At 38.5% G+C, this 15,591-nt stretch overlaps 1 protein-coding gene across 1 annotated transcript in view; it reads left to right on the forward strand.

Moving 5' to 3' along the window:
- Positions 1–15,591, forward strand: part of LOC129847419 (vascular endothelial growth factor receptor 3-like) — a 67,745-nt gene that overhangs the window by 43,211 nt on the left and 8,943 nt on the right. Inside the window, exon 9 of the mRNA XM_055915210.1 lies at positions 6,251–6,383. Coding sequence (XP_055771185.1) covers positions 6,251–6,383 — 133 coding nt within the window. The remainder of the gene's footprint in view (positions 1–6,250; positions 6,384–15,591) is intronic.

The raw sequence follows: 15,591 nt of genomic DNA on the forward strand, positions 1-15,591 counted from the left end.
TATAACACCATCAGGTACCATACTACTGTCTATATGAAACACAGTCAGGTACCATACTACTGTCTATATATAACACCATCAGGTACCATACTACTGTCTATAACACCATCAGGTACCATACTACTGTCTATATGAAACACCATCAGGTACCATACTACTGTCTATATGAAACACAATCAGGTACCATACTACTGTCTATAACACCATCAGGTACCATACTACTGTCTATAACACCATCAGGTACCATACTACTGTCTATATGAAACACAATCAGGTACCATACTACTGTCTATATATAACACCATCAGGTACCATACTACTGTCTATAACACCATCAGGTACCATACTACTGTCTATATGAAACACAATCAGGTACCATACTACTGTCTATATATAACACCATCAGGTACCATACTACTGTCTATATATAACACCATCAGGTACCATACTACTGTCTATATATAACACCATCAGGTACCATACTACTGTCTATATATAACACCATCATGTACCATACTACTGTCTATACAAAACACCATCAGGTACCATACTACTGGCTATAACACCATCAGGTACCATACTACTGTCTATATATAACACCATCAGGTACCATACTACTGTCTATATATAACACCATCAGGTACTATACTACTGTCTATATATAACACCATCAGGTACCATACTACTGTCTATATATAACACCATCAGGTACCATACTACTGTCTATAACACCATCAGGTACCATACTACTGTCTATAACACCATCAGGTACCATACTACTGTCTATATGAAACACAATCAGGTACCATACTACTGTCTATATATAACACCATCAGGTACCATACTACTGTCTATAACACCATCAGGTACCATACTACTGTCTATATGAAACACAATCAGGTACCATACTACTGTCTATATATAACACCATCAGGTACCATACTACTGTCTATATATAACACCATCAGGTACCATACTACTGTCTATATATAACACCATCAGGTACCATACTACTGTCTATATATAACACCATCATGTACCATACTACTGTCTATACAAAACACCATCAGGTACCATACTACTGGCTATAACACCATCAGGTACCATACTACTGTCTATATATAACACCATCAGGTACCATACTACTGTCTATATATAACACCATCAGGTACTATACTACTGTCTATATATAACACCATCAGGTACCATACTACTGTCTATATATAACACCATCAGGTACCATACTACTGTCTATATGAAACACCATCAGGTACCATACTACTGGCTATAACACCATCAGGTACTATACTACTGTCTATATATAACACCATCAGGTACTATACTACTGTCTATATATAACACCATCAGGTACCATACTACTGTCTATATATAACACCATCAGGTACCATACTACTGTCTATATGAAACACCATCAGGTACCATACTACTGGCTATAACACCATCAGGTACCATACTACTGTCTATATATAACACCATCAGGTACCATACTACTGTCTATATAAAACACCATCAGGTACCATACTACTGTCTATAACACCATCAGGTACCATACTACTGTCTATATGAAACACAATCAGGTACCATACTACTGTCTATATATAACACCATCAGGTACCATACTACTGTCTATATATAACACCATCAGGTACCATACTACTGTCTATATGAAACACAATCAGGTACCATACTACTGTCTATATATAATACCATCAGGTACCATACTACTGTCTATATATAACACCATCAGGTACCATACTACTGTCTATATGAAACACCATCAGGTACCATACTACTGTCTATATATAACACCATCAGGTACCATACTACTGTCTATAACACCATCAGGTACCATAGTACTGTCTATAACACCATCAGGTACCATACTACTGTCTATAACACCATCAGGTACCATACTACTGTCTATAACACCATCAGGTACCATACTACTGTCTATAACACCATCAGGTACCATACTACTGTCTATAACACCATCAGGTACCATACTACTGTCTATAATACCATCAGGTACCATACTACTGTCTATATATAACACCATCAGGTACCATACTACTGTCTATATATAACACCATCAGGTACCATACTACTGTCTATATATAACGCTATCAGGTACCATACTACTGTCTATATATAACACCATCAGGTACCATACTACTGTCTATAACACCATCAGGTACCATACTACTGTCTATATATAACACCATCAGGTACCATACTACTGTCTATAACACCATCAGGTACCATACTACTGTCTATAACACCATCAGGTACCATACTACTGTCTATAACACCATCAGGTACCATACTACTGTCTATAACACCATCAGGTACCATACTACTGTCTATAACACCATCAGGTACCATACTACTGTCTATAACACCATCAGGTACCATACTACTGTCTATAACACCATCAGGTACCATACTACTGTCTATAACACCATCAGGTACCATACTACTGTCTATAACACCATCAGGTACCATACTACTGTCTATAATACCATCAGGTACCATACTACTGTCTATATATAACACCATCAGGTACCATACTACTGTCTATAATACCATCAGATACCATACTACTGTCTATATAAAACACCATCAGGTACCATACTACTGTCTATAACACCATCAGGTACCATACTACTGTCTATAACACCATCAGGTACCATACTACTGTCTATATATAACACCATCAGGTACCATACTACTGTCTATAACACCATCAGGTACCATACTACTGTCTATAACACCATCAGGTACCATACTACTGTCTATAACACCATCAGGTACCATACTACTGTCTATAACACCATCAGGTACCATACTACTGTCTATAATACCATCAGGTACCATACTACTGTCTATATATAACACCATCAGGTACTAAACTACTGTCTATAACACCATCAGGTACCATACTACTGTCTATATATAACACCATCAGGTACTATACTACTGTCTATATATAACACCATCAGGTACCATACTACTGTCTATATATAACACCATCAGGTACCATACTACTGTCTATATATAACACCATCAGGTACCATACTACTGTCTATATGAAACACCATCAGGTACTATACTACTGTCTATATAAAACACCATCAGGTACTATACTACTGTCTATATATAACACCATCAGGTACCATACTACTGTCTATATAAAACACCATCAGGTACCATACTACTGTCTATATAAAACACCATCAGGTACCATACTACTGTCTATATATAACACCATCAGGTACCATACTACTGTCTATATATAACACCATCAGGTACCATACTACTGGCTATAACACCATCAGGTACCATACTACTGTCTATAACACCATCAGGTACCATACTACAGTCTATAACACCATCAGGTACCATACTACTGTCTATATATAACACCATCAGGTACCATACTACTGTCTATATATAACACCATCAGGTACCATACTACTGTCTATAACACCACCAGGTACCATACTACTGTCTATAACACCATCAGGTACCATACTACTGTCTATATATAACACCATCAGGTACCATACTACTGTCTATATATAACACCATCAGGTACCATACTACTGTCTATATATAACACCATCAGGTACCATACTACTGTCTATAACACCATCGGGTACCATACTACTGTCTATATATAACACCATCAGGTACCATACTACTGTCTATAACACCATCAGGTACCATACCACTGTCTATATAAAACACCAGCAGGTACCATACTACTGTCTATAATACCATCAGGTACCATACTACTGTCTATATATAACACTATCAGGTACCATACTACTGTCTATATATAACACCATCAGGTACCATACTACTGTCTATAACACCATCAGGTACCATACTACTGTCTATATATAACACCATCTGTTACCATACTACTGTCTATAACACCATCAGGTACCATACTACTGGCTATAAAACCATCAGGTACCATACTACTGGCTATAACACCATCAGGTACCATACTACTATCTATAACACCATCAGGTACCATACTACTGTCTATATATAACACCATCAGGTACCATACTACTGGCTATAACACCATCAGGTACCATCCTACTGGCTATAACACCATCAGGTACCATACTACTGGCTATAACACCATCAGGTACCATACTACTGGCTATAACACCATCAGGTACCATACTACTGTCTATATATAACACCATCAGGTACCATACTACTGTCTATATATAACACCATCAGGTACCATACTACTGTCTATATATACCACCATCAGGTACCATACTACTGTCTATAACACCATCAGGTACCATACTACTGTCTATATATAACACCATCTGTTACCATACTACTGTCTATAACACCATCAGGTACCATACTACTGGCTATAACACCATCAGGTACCATACTACTGGCTATAACACCATCAGGTACCATACTACTGTCTATAACACCATCAGGTACCATACTACTGTCTATATATAACACCATCAGGTACCATACTACTGGCTATAACACCACCAGGTACCATACTACTGGCTATAACACCACCAGGTACCATATTACTGTCTATAACACCACCAGGTACCATACTACTGTCTATAACACCACCAGGTACCATACTACTGTCTATAACACCACCAGGTACCATACTACTGTCTATAACACCACCAGGTACCATACTACTGCCTATAACACCACCAGGTACCATACTACTGTCTATATAACACCACCAGGTACCATACTACTGTCTATAACACCACCAGGTACCATACTACTGTCTATAACACCACCAGGTACCATACTACTGTCTATAACACCACCAGGTACCATACTACTGTCTATAACACCACCAGGTACCATACTACTGTCTATAACACCATCAGGTACCATACTACTGTCTATAACACCACCAGGTACCATACTACTGTCTATAACACCATCAGGTACCATACTACTGTCTATAACACCATCAGGTACCATACTACTGTCTATATATAACACCATCAGGTACCATACTACTGTCTATATATAACACCATCAGGTACCATACTACTGTCTATAACACCATCAGGTACCATACTACTGTCTATAACACCATCAGGTACCATACTACTGTCTATATATAACACCATCAGGTACCATACTACTGTCTATATATAACACCATCAGGTACCATACTACTGTCTATATATAACACCATCAGGTACCATACTACTGTCTATAACACCACCAGGTACCATACTACTGTCTATAACACCATCAGGTACCATACTACTGTCTATATATAACACCATCAGGTACCATACTACTGTCTATAACACCACCAGGTACCATACTACTGTCTATAACACCACCAGGTACCATACTACTGTCTATATATAACACCACCAGGTACCATACTACTGTCTATAACACCACCAGGTACCATACTACTGTCTATAACACCACCAGGTACCATACTACTGTCTATAACACCATCAGGTACCATACTACTGTCTATAACACCATCAGGTACCATACTACTGTCTATAACACCATCAGGTACCATACTACTGTCTATAACACCACCAGGTACCATACTACTGTCTATATATAACACCATCAGGTACCATACTACTGTCTATAACACCACCAGGTACCATACTACTGTCTATAACACCATCAGGTACCATACTACTGTCTATATATAACACCATCAGGTACCATACTACTGTCTATAACACCATCAGGTACCATACTACTGATTAAGACAGATGCCAATTATCCTGACTTCTCCAGGTAGACCTCACATATTCTTTCCAGACTGTCATGTTTTTTTTATTCAACCACTAATGGTTATTTATAGAGCAGTAAGACGTTCACTCTCTAAATGCTTTGCCTGACAGGTCTAAATCAGGCTCTGATGAGAAGTGGAGACTACTTTACTTTTATGTTCAGTCATTGTCTTATCTCTTCCGATCCCCATTAGCTGTTACTATAGCAACACTTACTCTTCCTGGGGTCCTCTGGTGTCCTCTGGGTTCTCACTCAACAGATATACATAACATAGGGGTAATGTGTGTGTGTGTGTGTGTGTGTGTGTGTGTGTGTGTGTGTGTGTGTGTGTGTGTGTGTGTGTGTGTGTGTGTGTGTGTGTGTGTGTGTGTGTGTGTGTGTGTGTGTGTGTGTGTGTGTGTGTGTGTGTGTGTGTGTGTGTGTGTGTGTCTGGCAGGTATTATAACTGTGTGCCCTTCGCTGGCTGTGTGTTCGTGGGGCCGTCGAAGCTGTCGTCATGCCAACCTGGAGTCAAGACATTTGAGGAGCTACCAATGGAAACGACCTGGTATAAAACCCACAACAACGGAGTAAGATCTGTCTCTCCTGCACTCTGGCTCCATCCCTCCATCATTGTATCTCTCCATTCCTCTATCATTGTATCTCTCCATCCCTCCATCATTGTATCTCTCCATCCCTCCATCACTGTATCTCTCCATCCCTCCATCATTGTATCTCTCCATCTCTCCATCATTGTATCTCTCCATCCCTCCATCATTGTATCTCTCCATCTCTCCATCATTGTATCTCTCCATCCCTCCATCAATGTATCTCTCCATTCCTCTATCATTGTATCTCTCCATCCCTCCATCATTGTATCTCTCCATCCCTCCATCATTGTATCTCTCCATCTCTCCATCATTGTATCTCTCCATCTCTCCATCATTGTATCTCTCCATCCCTCCATCATTGTATCTCTCCATCCCTCTATCATTGTATCCCTCCATCCCTCTATCATTGTATCTCTCCATCCCTCCATCATTGTATCTCTCCATCCCTCTATCATTGTATCTCTCCATCTCTCCATCATTGTATCTCTCCATCTCTCCATCATTGTATCTCTCCATCATTGTATCTCTCCATCATTGTATCTCTCCATCCCTCTATCATTGTATCTCTCCATCTCTCTATCATTGTATCTCTCCATCCCTCTATCATTGTATCTCTCCATCTCTCCATCATTGTATCTCTCCATCTCTCCATCATTGTATCTCTCCATTCCTCTATCATTGTATCTCTCCATCTCTCCATCATTGTATCTCTCCATTCCTCTATCATTGTATCTCTCCATCTCTCCATCATTGTATCTCTCCATCTCTCCATCATTGTATCTCTCCATCATTGTATCTCTCCATCTCTCCATCATTGTATCTCTCCATCCCTCTATCATTGTATCTCTCCATTCCTCTATCATTGTATCTCTCCATCATTGTATCTCTCCATCTCTCCATCATTGTATCTCTCCATCCCTCTATCATTGTATCTCTCCATCATTGTATCTCTCCATCTCTCCATCATTGTATCTCTCCATCCCTCTATCATTGTATCTCTCCATCCCTCCATCATTGTATCTCTCCATCCCTCTATCATTGTATCTCTCCATCCCTCCATCATTGTATCTCTCCATCCCTCCATCATTGTATCTCTCCATCCCTCTATCATTGTATCTCTCCATCTCTCCATCATTGTATCTCTCCATCTCTCCATCATTGTATCTCTCCATTCCTCTATCATTGTATCTCTCCATCTCTCCATCATTGTATCTCTCCATTCCTCTATCATTGTATCTCTCCATCTCTCCATCATTGTATCTCTCCATCTCTCCATCATTGTATCTCTCCATCCCTCTATCATTGTATCTCTCCATCATTGTATCTCTCATCATTGTATCTCTCCATCCCTCCATCATTGTATCTCTCCATTCCTCTATCATTGTATCTCTCCATCTCTCCATCATTGTATCTCTCCATCATTGTATCTCTCCATCCCTCCATCATTGTATCTCTCCATCCCTCTATCATTGTATCTCTCCATTCCTCTATCATTGTATCTCTCCATCTCTCCATCATTGTATCTCTCCATCTCTCCATCATTGTATCTCTCCATCATTGTATCTCTCATCATTGTATCTCTCCATCCCTCCATCATTGTATCTCTCCATCCCTCCATCATTGTATCTCTCCATCCCTCCATCATTGTATCTCTCCATTCCTCCATCATTGTATCTCTCCATCATTGTATCTCTCATCATTGTATCTCTCCATCATTGTATCTCTCCATCATTGTATCTCTCATCATTGTATCTCTCCATCCCTCCATCATTGTATCTCTCCATCCCTCTATCATTGTATCTCTCCATTCCTCCATCATTGTATCTCTCCATCTCTCCATCATTGTATCTCTCCATCCCTCTATCATTGTATCTCTCCATTCCTCTATCATTGTATCTCTCCATCTCTCCATCATTGTATCTCTCCATCTCTCCATCATTGTATCTCTCATCATTGTATCTCTCCATCCCTCCATCATTGTATCTCTCCATCCCTCCATCATTGTATCTCTCCATCCCTCCATCATTGTATCTCTCCATCTCTCCATCATTGTATCTCTCCATCCCTCTATCATTGTATCTCTCCATCATTGTATCTCTCTATCATTGTATCTCTCCATCCCTCTATCATTGTATCTCTCCATCCCTCCATCATTGTATCTCTCCATCCCTCCATCATTGTATCTCTCCATCATTGTATCTCTCCATCCCTCTATCATTGTATCTCTCCATCCCTCTATCATTGTATCTCTCCATCCCTCTATCATTGTATCTCTCCATCCCTCCATCATTGTATCTCTCCATCCCTCCATCATTGTATCTCTCCATCATTGTATCTCTCCATCCCTCTATCATTGTATCTCTCCATCCCTCTATCATTGTATCTCTCCATCCCTCTATCATTGTATCTCTCCATCCCTCCATCATTGTATCTCTCCATTCCTCTATCATTGTATCTCTCATCATTGTATCTCTCAATCCCTTATCATTGTATCTCTCATCATTGTATCTCTCCATCATTGTATCTCTCCATCCCTCCATCATTGTATCTCTCCATCCCTCTATCATTGTATCTCTCCATCCCTCTATCATTGTATCTCTCCATTCCTCTATCATTGTATCTCTCCATTCCTCTATCATTGTATCTCTCATCATTGTATCTCTCCATTCCTCTATCATTGTATCTCTCATCATTGTATCTCTCCATCATTGTATCTCTCCATCCCTCCATCATTGTATCTCTCCATCCCTCTATCATTGTATCTCTCCATCCCTCTATCATTGTATCTCTCCATCCCTCTATCATTGTATCTCTCCATCCCTCTATCATTGTATCTCTCCATATCTCTATCATGGTATCTCTCCATCCCTCTATCATTGTATCTCTCCATCCCTCATCATTGTATCTCTCATCATTGTATCTCTCATCATTGTATCTCTCATCATTGTATCTCTCTATCATTGTATCTCTCTATCATTGTATCTCTCCTCATTGTATCTCTCATCATTGTATCTCTCCACCCCTCTATCATTGTATCTCTCCATCTCTATATCATTGTATCTCTCATCATTGTATCTCTCCATCTCTCTATCATTGTATCTCTCCATCTCTATATCATTGTATCTCTCCATTCCTCTATCATTGTATCTCTCCATCATTGTATCTCTCCATTCCTCTATCATCGTATCTCTCTATCAATGTATCTCTCCATCTCTCATCATTGTATCTCTCCATTCCTCTATCATTGTATCTCTCATCATTGTATCTCTCCATCCCTCTATCATTGTATCTCTCATAATTGTATCTCTCATCATTGTATCTCTCATCATTGTATCTCTCATCATTGTTTCTCTCCATCCCTCTATCATTGTATCTCTCCATCTCTCTATCATTGTATCTCTCATCATTGTATCTCTCATCATTGTTTCTCTCCATCCCTCTATCATTGTATCTCTCCATCTCTCTATCATTGTATCTCTCATCATTGTATCTCTCATCATTGTTTCTCTCCATCCCTCTATCATTGTATCTCTCCATCTCTCTATCATTGTATCTCTCATCATTGTATCTCTCATCATTGTATCTCTCCATCCCTCTATCATTGTATCTCTCATCATTGTGTCTCTCATCATTGTTTCTCTCCATCCCTCTATCATTGTATCTCTCCATCTCTCTATCATTGTATCTCTCCATTCCTCTATCATTGTATCTCTCATCATTGTATCTCTCATCATTGTATCTCTCATCATTGTTTCTCTCCATCCCTCTATCATTGTATCTCTCCATCATTGTATCTCTCATCATTGCATCTCTCCATCATTGTATCTCTCCATCATTGTATCTCTCCATCTCTCTATCATTGTATCTCTCTATCATTGTATCTCTCCATCCCTCTATCATTGTATCTCTCTATCATTGTATCTCTCCATCCCTCTATCTTTGTATCTCTATCATTGTATCTCTCATCCCCCATCATTGTATCTCTATCATTGTATCTCTCATCCCTCTATCATTGTATCTCTCATTCCTCTATCATTGTATCTCTCATTCCTCTATCATTGTATCTCTCCATTCCTCTACCATTGTATCTCTATCATTGTATCTCCATCCCTCTATCATTGTATCTCTCTATCATTGTATCGCTCATCATTGTATCTCTCATCATTGTATCTCTCCATCATTGTATCTCTCATCATTGTATCTCTATCATTGTATCTCTCCATCTCTGTCTCTCCATCCCTCTATCATTGTATCTCTCCATCCCTCTATCAATGTATCTCTCCATCTCTCTATCTTTGTATCTCTCCATCTCTCTATCATTGTATCTCTATCATTGTATCTCTCCATCTCTCTATCATTGTATCTCTCCATCCCTTTATCATTGTATCTCTCCATCTCTCTATCATTGTATCTCTCCATCTCTCTATCATTGTATCTCACCATCCCTCTATCATTGTATCTCTCTATCATTGTATCTCTCTATCATTGTATCTCTCCATTCCTCTATCATTGTATCTCTCCATCTCTCTATCATTGTATCTCTCCATTCCTCTATCATTGTATCTCTCATCATTGTATCTCTCTATCATTGTATCCCTCCATCCCTCTATCATTGTATCTCTCCATTTCTCTATCATTGTATCTCTCCATCTCTCTATCATTGTATCTCTCTATCATTGTATCTCTCCATCTCTCTATAATTGTATCTCTCTATCATTGTATCTCTCCATCTCTCTATCATTGTATCTCTCTATCATGGTATCTCTCCATCTCTCTATAATTGTATCTCTCCATCATTGTATCTCTCCATCATTGTATCTCTCCATCCCTCCATCATTGTATCTCTCCATCTCTCTATCATTGTATCTCTCTGTCATTGTATCTCTCCATCTCTCTATCATTGTATCTCTCCATCATTGTATCTCTCATCATTGTATCTCTCCATCATTGTATCTCTCCATCCCTCTATCATTGTATCTCTCCATTCCTCTATCATTGTATCTCTCCATCTCTCTATCATTGTATCTCTCTATCCCTCTATCATTGTATCTCTCCATCATTGTATCTCTCCATTCCTCTATCATTGTATCTCTCCATCTCTCCATCATTGTATCTCTCTATCCCTCTCTCATTGTATCTCTCCATTCCTCTATCATTGTATCCCTCTATCATTGTATCTCTCCATCTCTCCGTCATTGTATCTCTCCATTCCTCTATCATTGTATCTCTCCATCTCTCCATCATTGTATCTCTCTATCCCTCTATCATTGTATCTCTCCATCTCTCTATCATTGTATCTCTCCATCTATCTATCATTGTATCTCTCCATCATTGTATCTCTCCATTCCTCTATCATTGTATCTCTCTATCATTGTATCTCTCATCATTGTATCTCTCATCATTGTATCTCTCCATCTCTCTATCATCGTATCTCTCCATCCCTCTATCATTGTATCTCTCCATCCCTCTATCATTGTATCTCTCATCATTGTATCTCTCATCATTGTATCTCACTATCATTATATCTCTCCATCTCTCCATCATTGTATCTCTCCATTCCTCTATCATTGTATCTCTCATCATTGTATCTCTCTGATTGTATCTCTCCATTCTTCTATCATTGTATCTCTCATCATTGTATCTCTCTATCAATGTATCTCTCCACCCCTCCATCATTATATCTCTCCATTCCTCTATCATTGTATCTCTCATCATTGTATCTCTCCATTCCTCTATCAATGTATCTCTCATCATTGTATCTCTCATCATTGTATCTCTCATCATTGTATCTCTCCATCATTGTATCTCTCATCATTGTATCTCTCCATCATTGTATCTCTCCATCCCTCTATCATTGTATCTCTCTATCATTATATCTCTCCATCCCTCTATCATTGTATCTCTCTATCATTGTATCTCTCCATCCCTCTATCATTGTATCTCTCATTCCTCTATCATTGTATCTCTCATTCCTCTATCATTGTATCTCTCCATTCCTCTATCATTGTATCTCTATCATTGTATCTCCATCCCTCTATCATTGTATCTCTCTATCATTGTATCGCTCATCATTGTATCTCTCATCATTGTATCTCTCCATCATTGTATCTCTCATCATTGTATCTCTATCATTGTATCTCTCCATCTCTCTATCATTGTATCTCTCCATCCCTCTATCATTGTATCTCTCCATCCCTCTATCATTGTATCTCTCCATCTCTCTATCATTGTATCTCTCCATCTCTCTATCATTGTATCTCTTTCATTGTATCTCTCCATCTCTCTATCATTGTATCTCTCCATCCCTCTATCATTGTATCTCTCCATCTCTCTATCATTGTATCTCTCCATCTCTCTATCATTGTATCTCTCCATCCCTCTATCATTGTATCTCTCTATCATTGTATCTCTCTATCATTGTATCTCTCATTCCTCTATCATTGTATCTCTCCATCTCTCTATCATTGTATCTCTCCATTCCTCTATCATTGTATCTCTCTATCATTGTATCCCTCCATCCCTCTATCATTGTATCTCTCCATCTCTCTATCATTGTATCTCTCCATCTCTCTATCATTGTATCTCTCTATCATTGTATCTCTCCATCTCTCTATAATTGTATCTCTCTATCATTGTATCTCTCCATCTCTCTATCATTGTATCTCTCTATCATTGTATCTCTCCATCTCTCTATAATTGTATCTCTCTATCATTGTATCTCTCTATCATTGTATCTCTCATCATTGTATCTCTCCAACCCTCTATCATTGTATCTCTCCATCTCTCTATCACTGTATCTCTCCATCCCTCTATCATTGTATCTCTCATCATTGTATCTCTCTATCATTGTATCTCTCCATCCCTCTATCATTGTATCTCTCATCATTGTATCTCTCCATCATTGTATCTCTCCATCATTGTATCTCTCCATCATTGTATCTCTCCATCCCTCCATCATTGTATCTCTCCATCTCTCTATCATTGTATCTCTCTGTCATTGTATCTCTCCATCTCTCTATCATTGTATCTCTCTATCATTTTATCTCTCATCATTGTATCTCTCCATCATTGTATCTCTCCATCCCTCTATCATTGTATCTCTCCATTCCTCTATCATTGTATCTCTCCATCTCTCTATCATTGTATCTCTCTATCCCTCTATCATTGTATCTCTCCATCATTGTATCTCTCCATTCCTCTATCATTGTATCTCTCCATCTCTCCATCATTGTATCTCTCTATCCCTCTATCATTGTATCTCTCCATTCCTCTATCATTGTATCCCTCTATCATTGTATCTCTCCATCTCTCCATCATTGTATCTCTCCATTCCTCTATCATTGTATCTCTCCATCTCTCTATCATTGTATCTCTCCATCTCTCTATCATTGTATCTCTCCATTCCTCTATCATTGTATCTCTCTATCATTGTATCTCTCATCATTGTATCTCTCATCATTGTATCTCTCCATCTCTCTATCATCGTATCTCTCCATCCCTCTATCATTGTATCTCTCCATCCCTCTATCATTGTATCTCTCATCATTGTATCTCTCTATCATTGTATCTCTCCATCTCTCCATCATTGTATCTCTCCATTCCTCTATCATTGTATCTCTCATCATTGTATCTCTCTGATTGTATCTCTCCATTCCTCTATCATTGTATCTCTCATCATTTTATCTCTCTATCAATGTATCTCTCCACCCCTCCATCATTATATCTCTCCATTCCTCTATCATTGTATCTCTCATCATTGTATCTCTCCATTCCTCTATCAACGTATCTCTCATCATTGTATCTCTCATCATTGTATCTCTCATCATTGTATCTCTCCATCATTGTATCTCTCATCATTGTATCTCTCCATCATTGTATCTCTCCATCCCTCTATCATTGTATCTCTCTATCATTATATCTCTCCATCCCTCTATCATTGTATCTCTCTATCATTGTATCTCTCATCCCTCTAACATTGTATCTCTATCATTGTATCTCTCATCCCTCCATCATTGTATCTCTATCATTGTATCTCTCATTCCTCCATCATTGTATCTCTCCATTCCTCTATCATTGTATCTCTCTATCATTATATCTCTCCATCCCTCTATCATTGTATCTCTCTATCATTGTATCTCTCCATCCCTCTATCATTGTATCTCTATCATTGTATCTCTCATCCCTCTATCATTGTATCTCTCCATCATTGTATCTCTCATCATTGTATCTCTCCATCCCTCTATCATTGTATCTCTCATCATTGTATCTCTCATCATTGTATCTCTCCATCATTGTATCTCTCTATCATTGTATCTCTCTATCATTGTATCTCTCCATCATTGTATCTCTCATCATTGTATCTCTCCATCATTGTATCTCTCCATCATTGTATCTCTCTATCATTGTATCTCTCTATCATTGTATCTCTCATCATTGTATCTCTCCATCCCTCTATCATTGTATCTCTATCATTGTATCTCTCCATCTCTCTATCATTGTATCTCTCCATCCCTCTATCATTGTATCTCTCCATCTCTCTATCATTGTATATCTCCATCTCTCTATCATTGTATCTCTCCATCCCTCTATCATTGTATCTCTCTATCATTGTATCTCTCCATTCCTCTATCATTGTATCTCTCCATCTCTCTATCATTGTATCTCTCCATTCCTCTTTCATTGTATCTCTCATCATTGTATCTCTCTATCATTGTATCCCTCCATCCCTCTATCATTGTATCTCTCCATCTCTCTATAATTGTATTTCTCTATCACTGTATCTCTCCATCCCTCTATCATTGTATCTCTCTATCATTGTATCTTTCATCATTGTATCTCTCCAACCCTCTATCATTGTATCTCTCCATCTCTCTATCATTGTATCTCTCCATCTCTCTATCATTGTGTCTCTCCATCCCTCTATCATTGTATCTCTCCATTCCTCTATCATTGTATCTCTCTATCATTGTATCTCTCATCATTGTATCTCTCTATCATTGTATCATTCCATCCCTCTATCATTGTATCTCTCAACCCTCTATCATTGTATCTCTCCATCATTGTATCTCTCCATCATTGTATCTCTCCATCACTGTATCTCTCCATCCCTCCATCATTGTATCTCTCCATCCCTCCATCATTGTATCTCTCATCCCTCTATCATTGTATCTCTCCATCATTGTATCTC

The sequence above is a fragment of the Salvelinus fontinalis genome, unplaced genomic scaffold, assembly GCF_029448725.1.
Source record: "Salvelinus fontinalis isolate EN_2023a unplaced genomic scaffold, ASM2944872v1 scaffold_0830, whole genome shotgun sequence".
NCBI classification, from domain to species: domain Eukaryota; kingdom Metazoa; phylum Chordata; class Actinopteri; order Salmoniformes; family Salmonidae; genus Salvelinus; species Salvelinus fontinalis.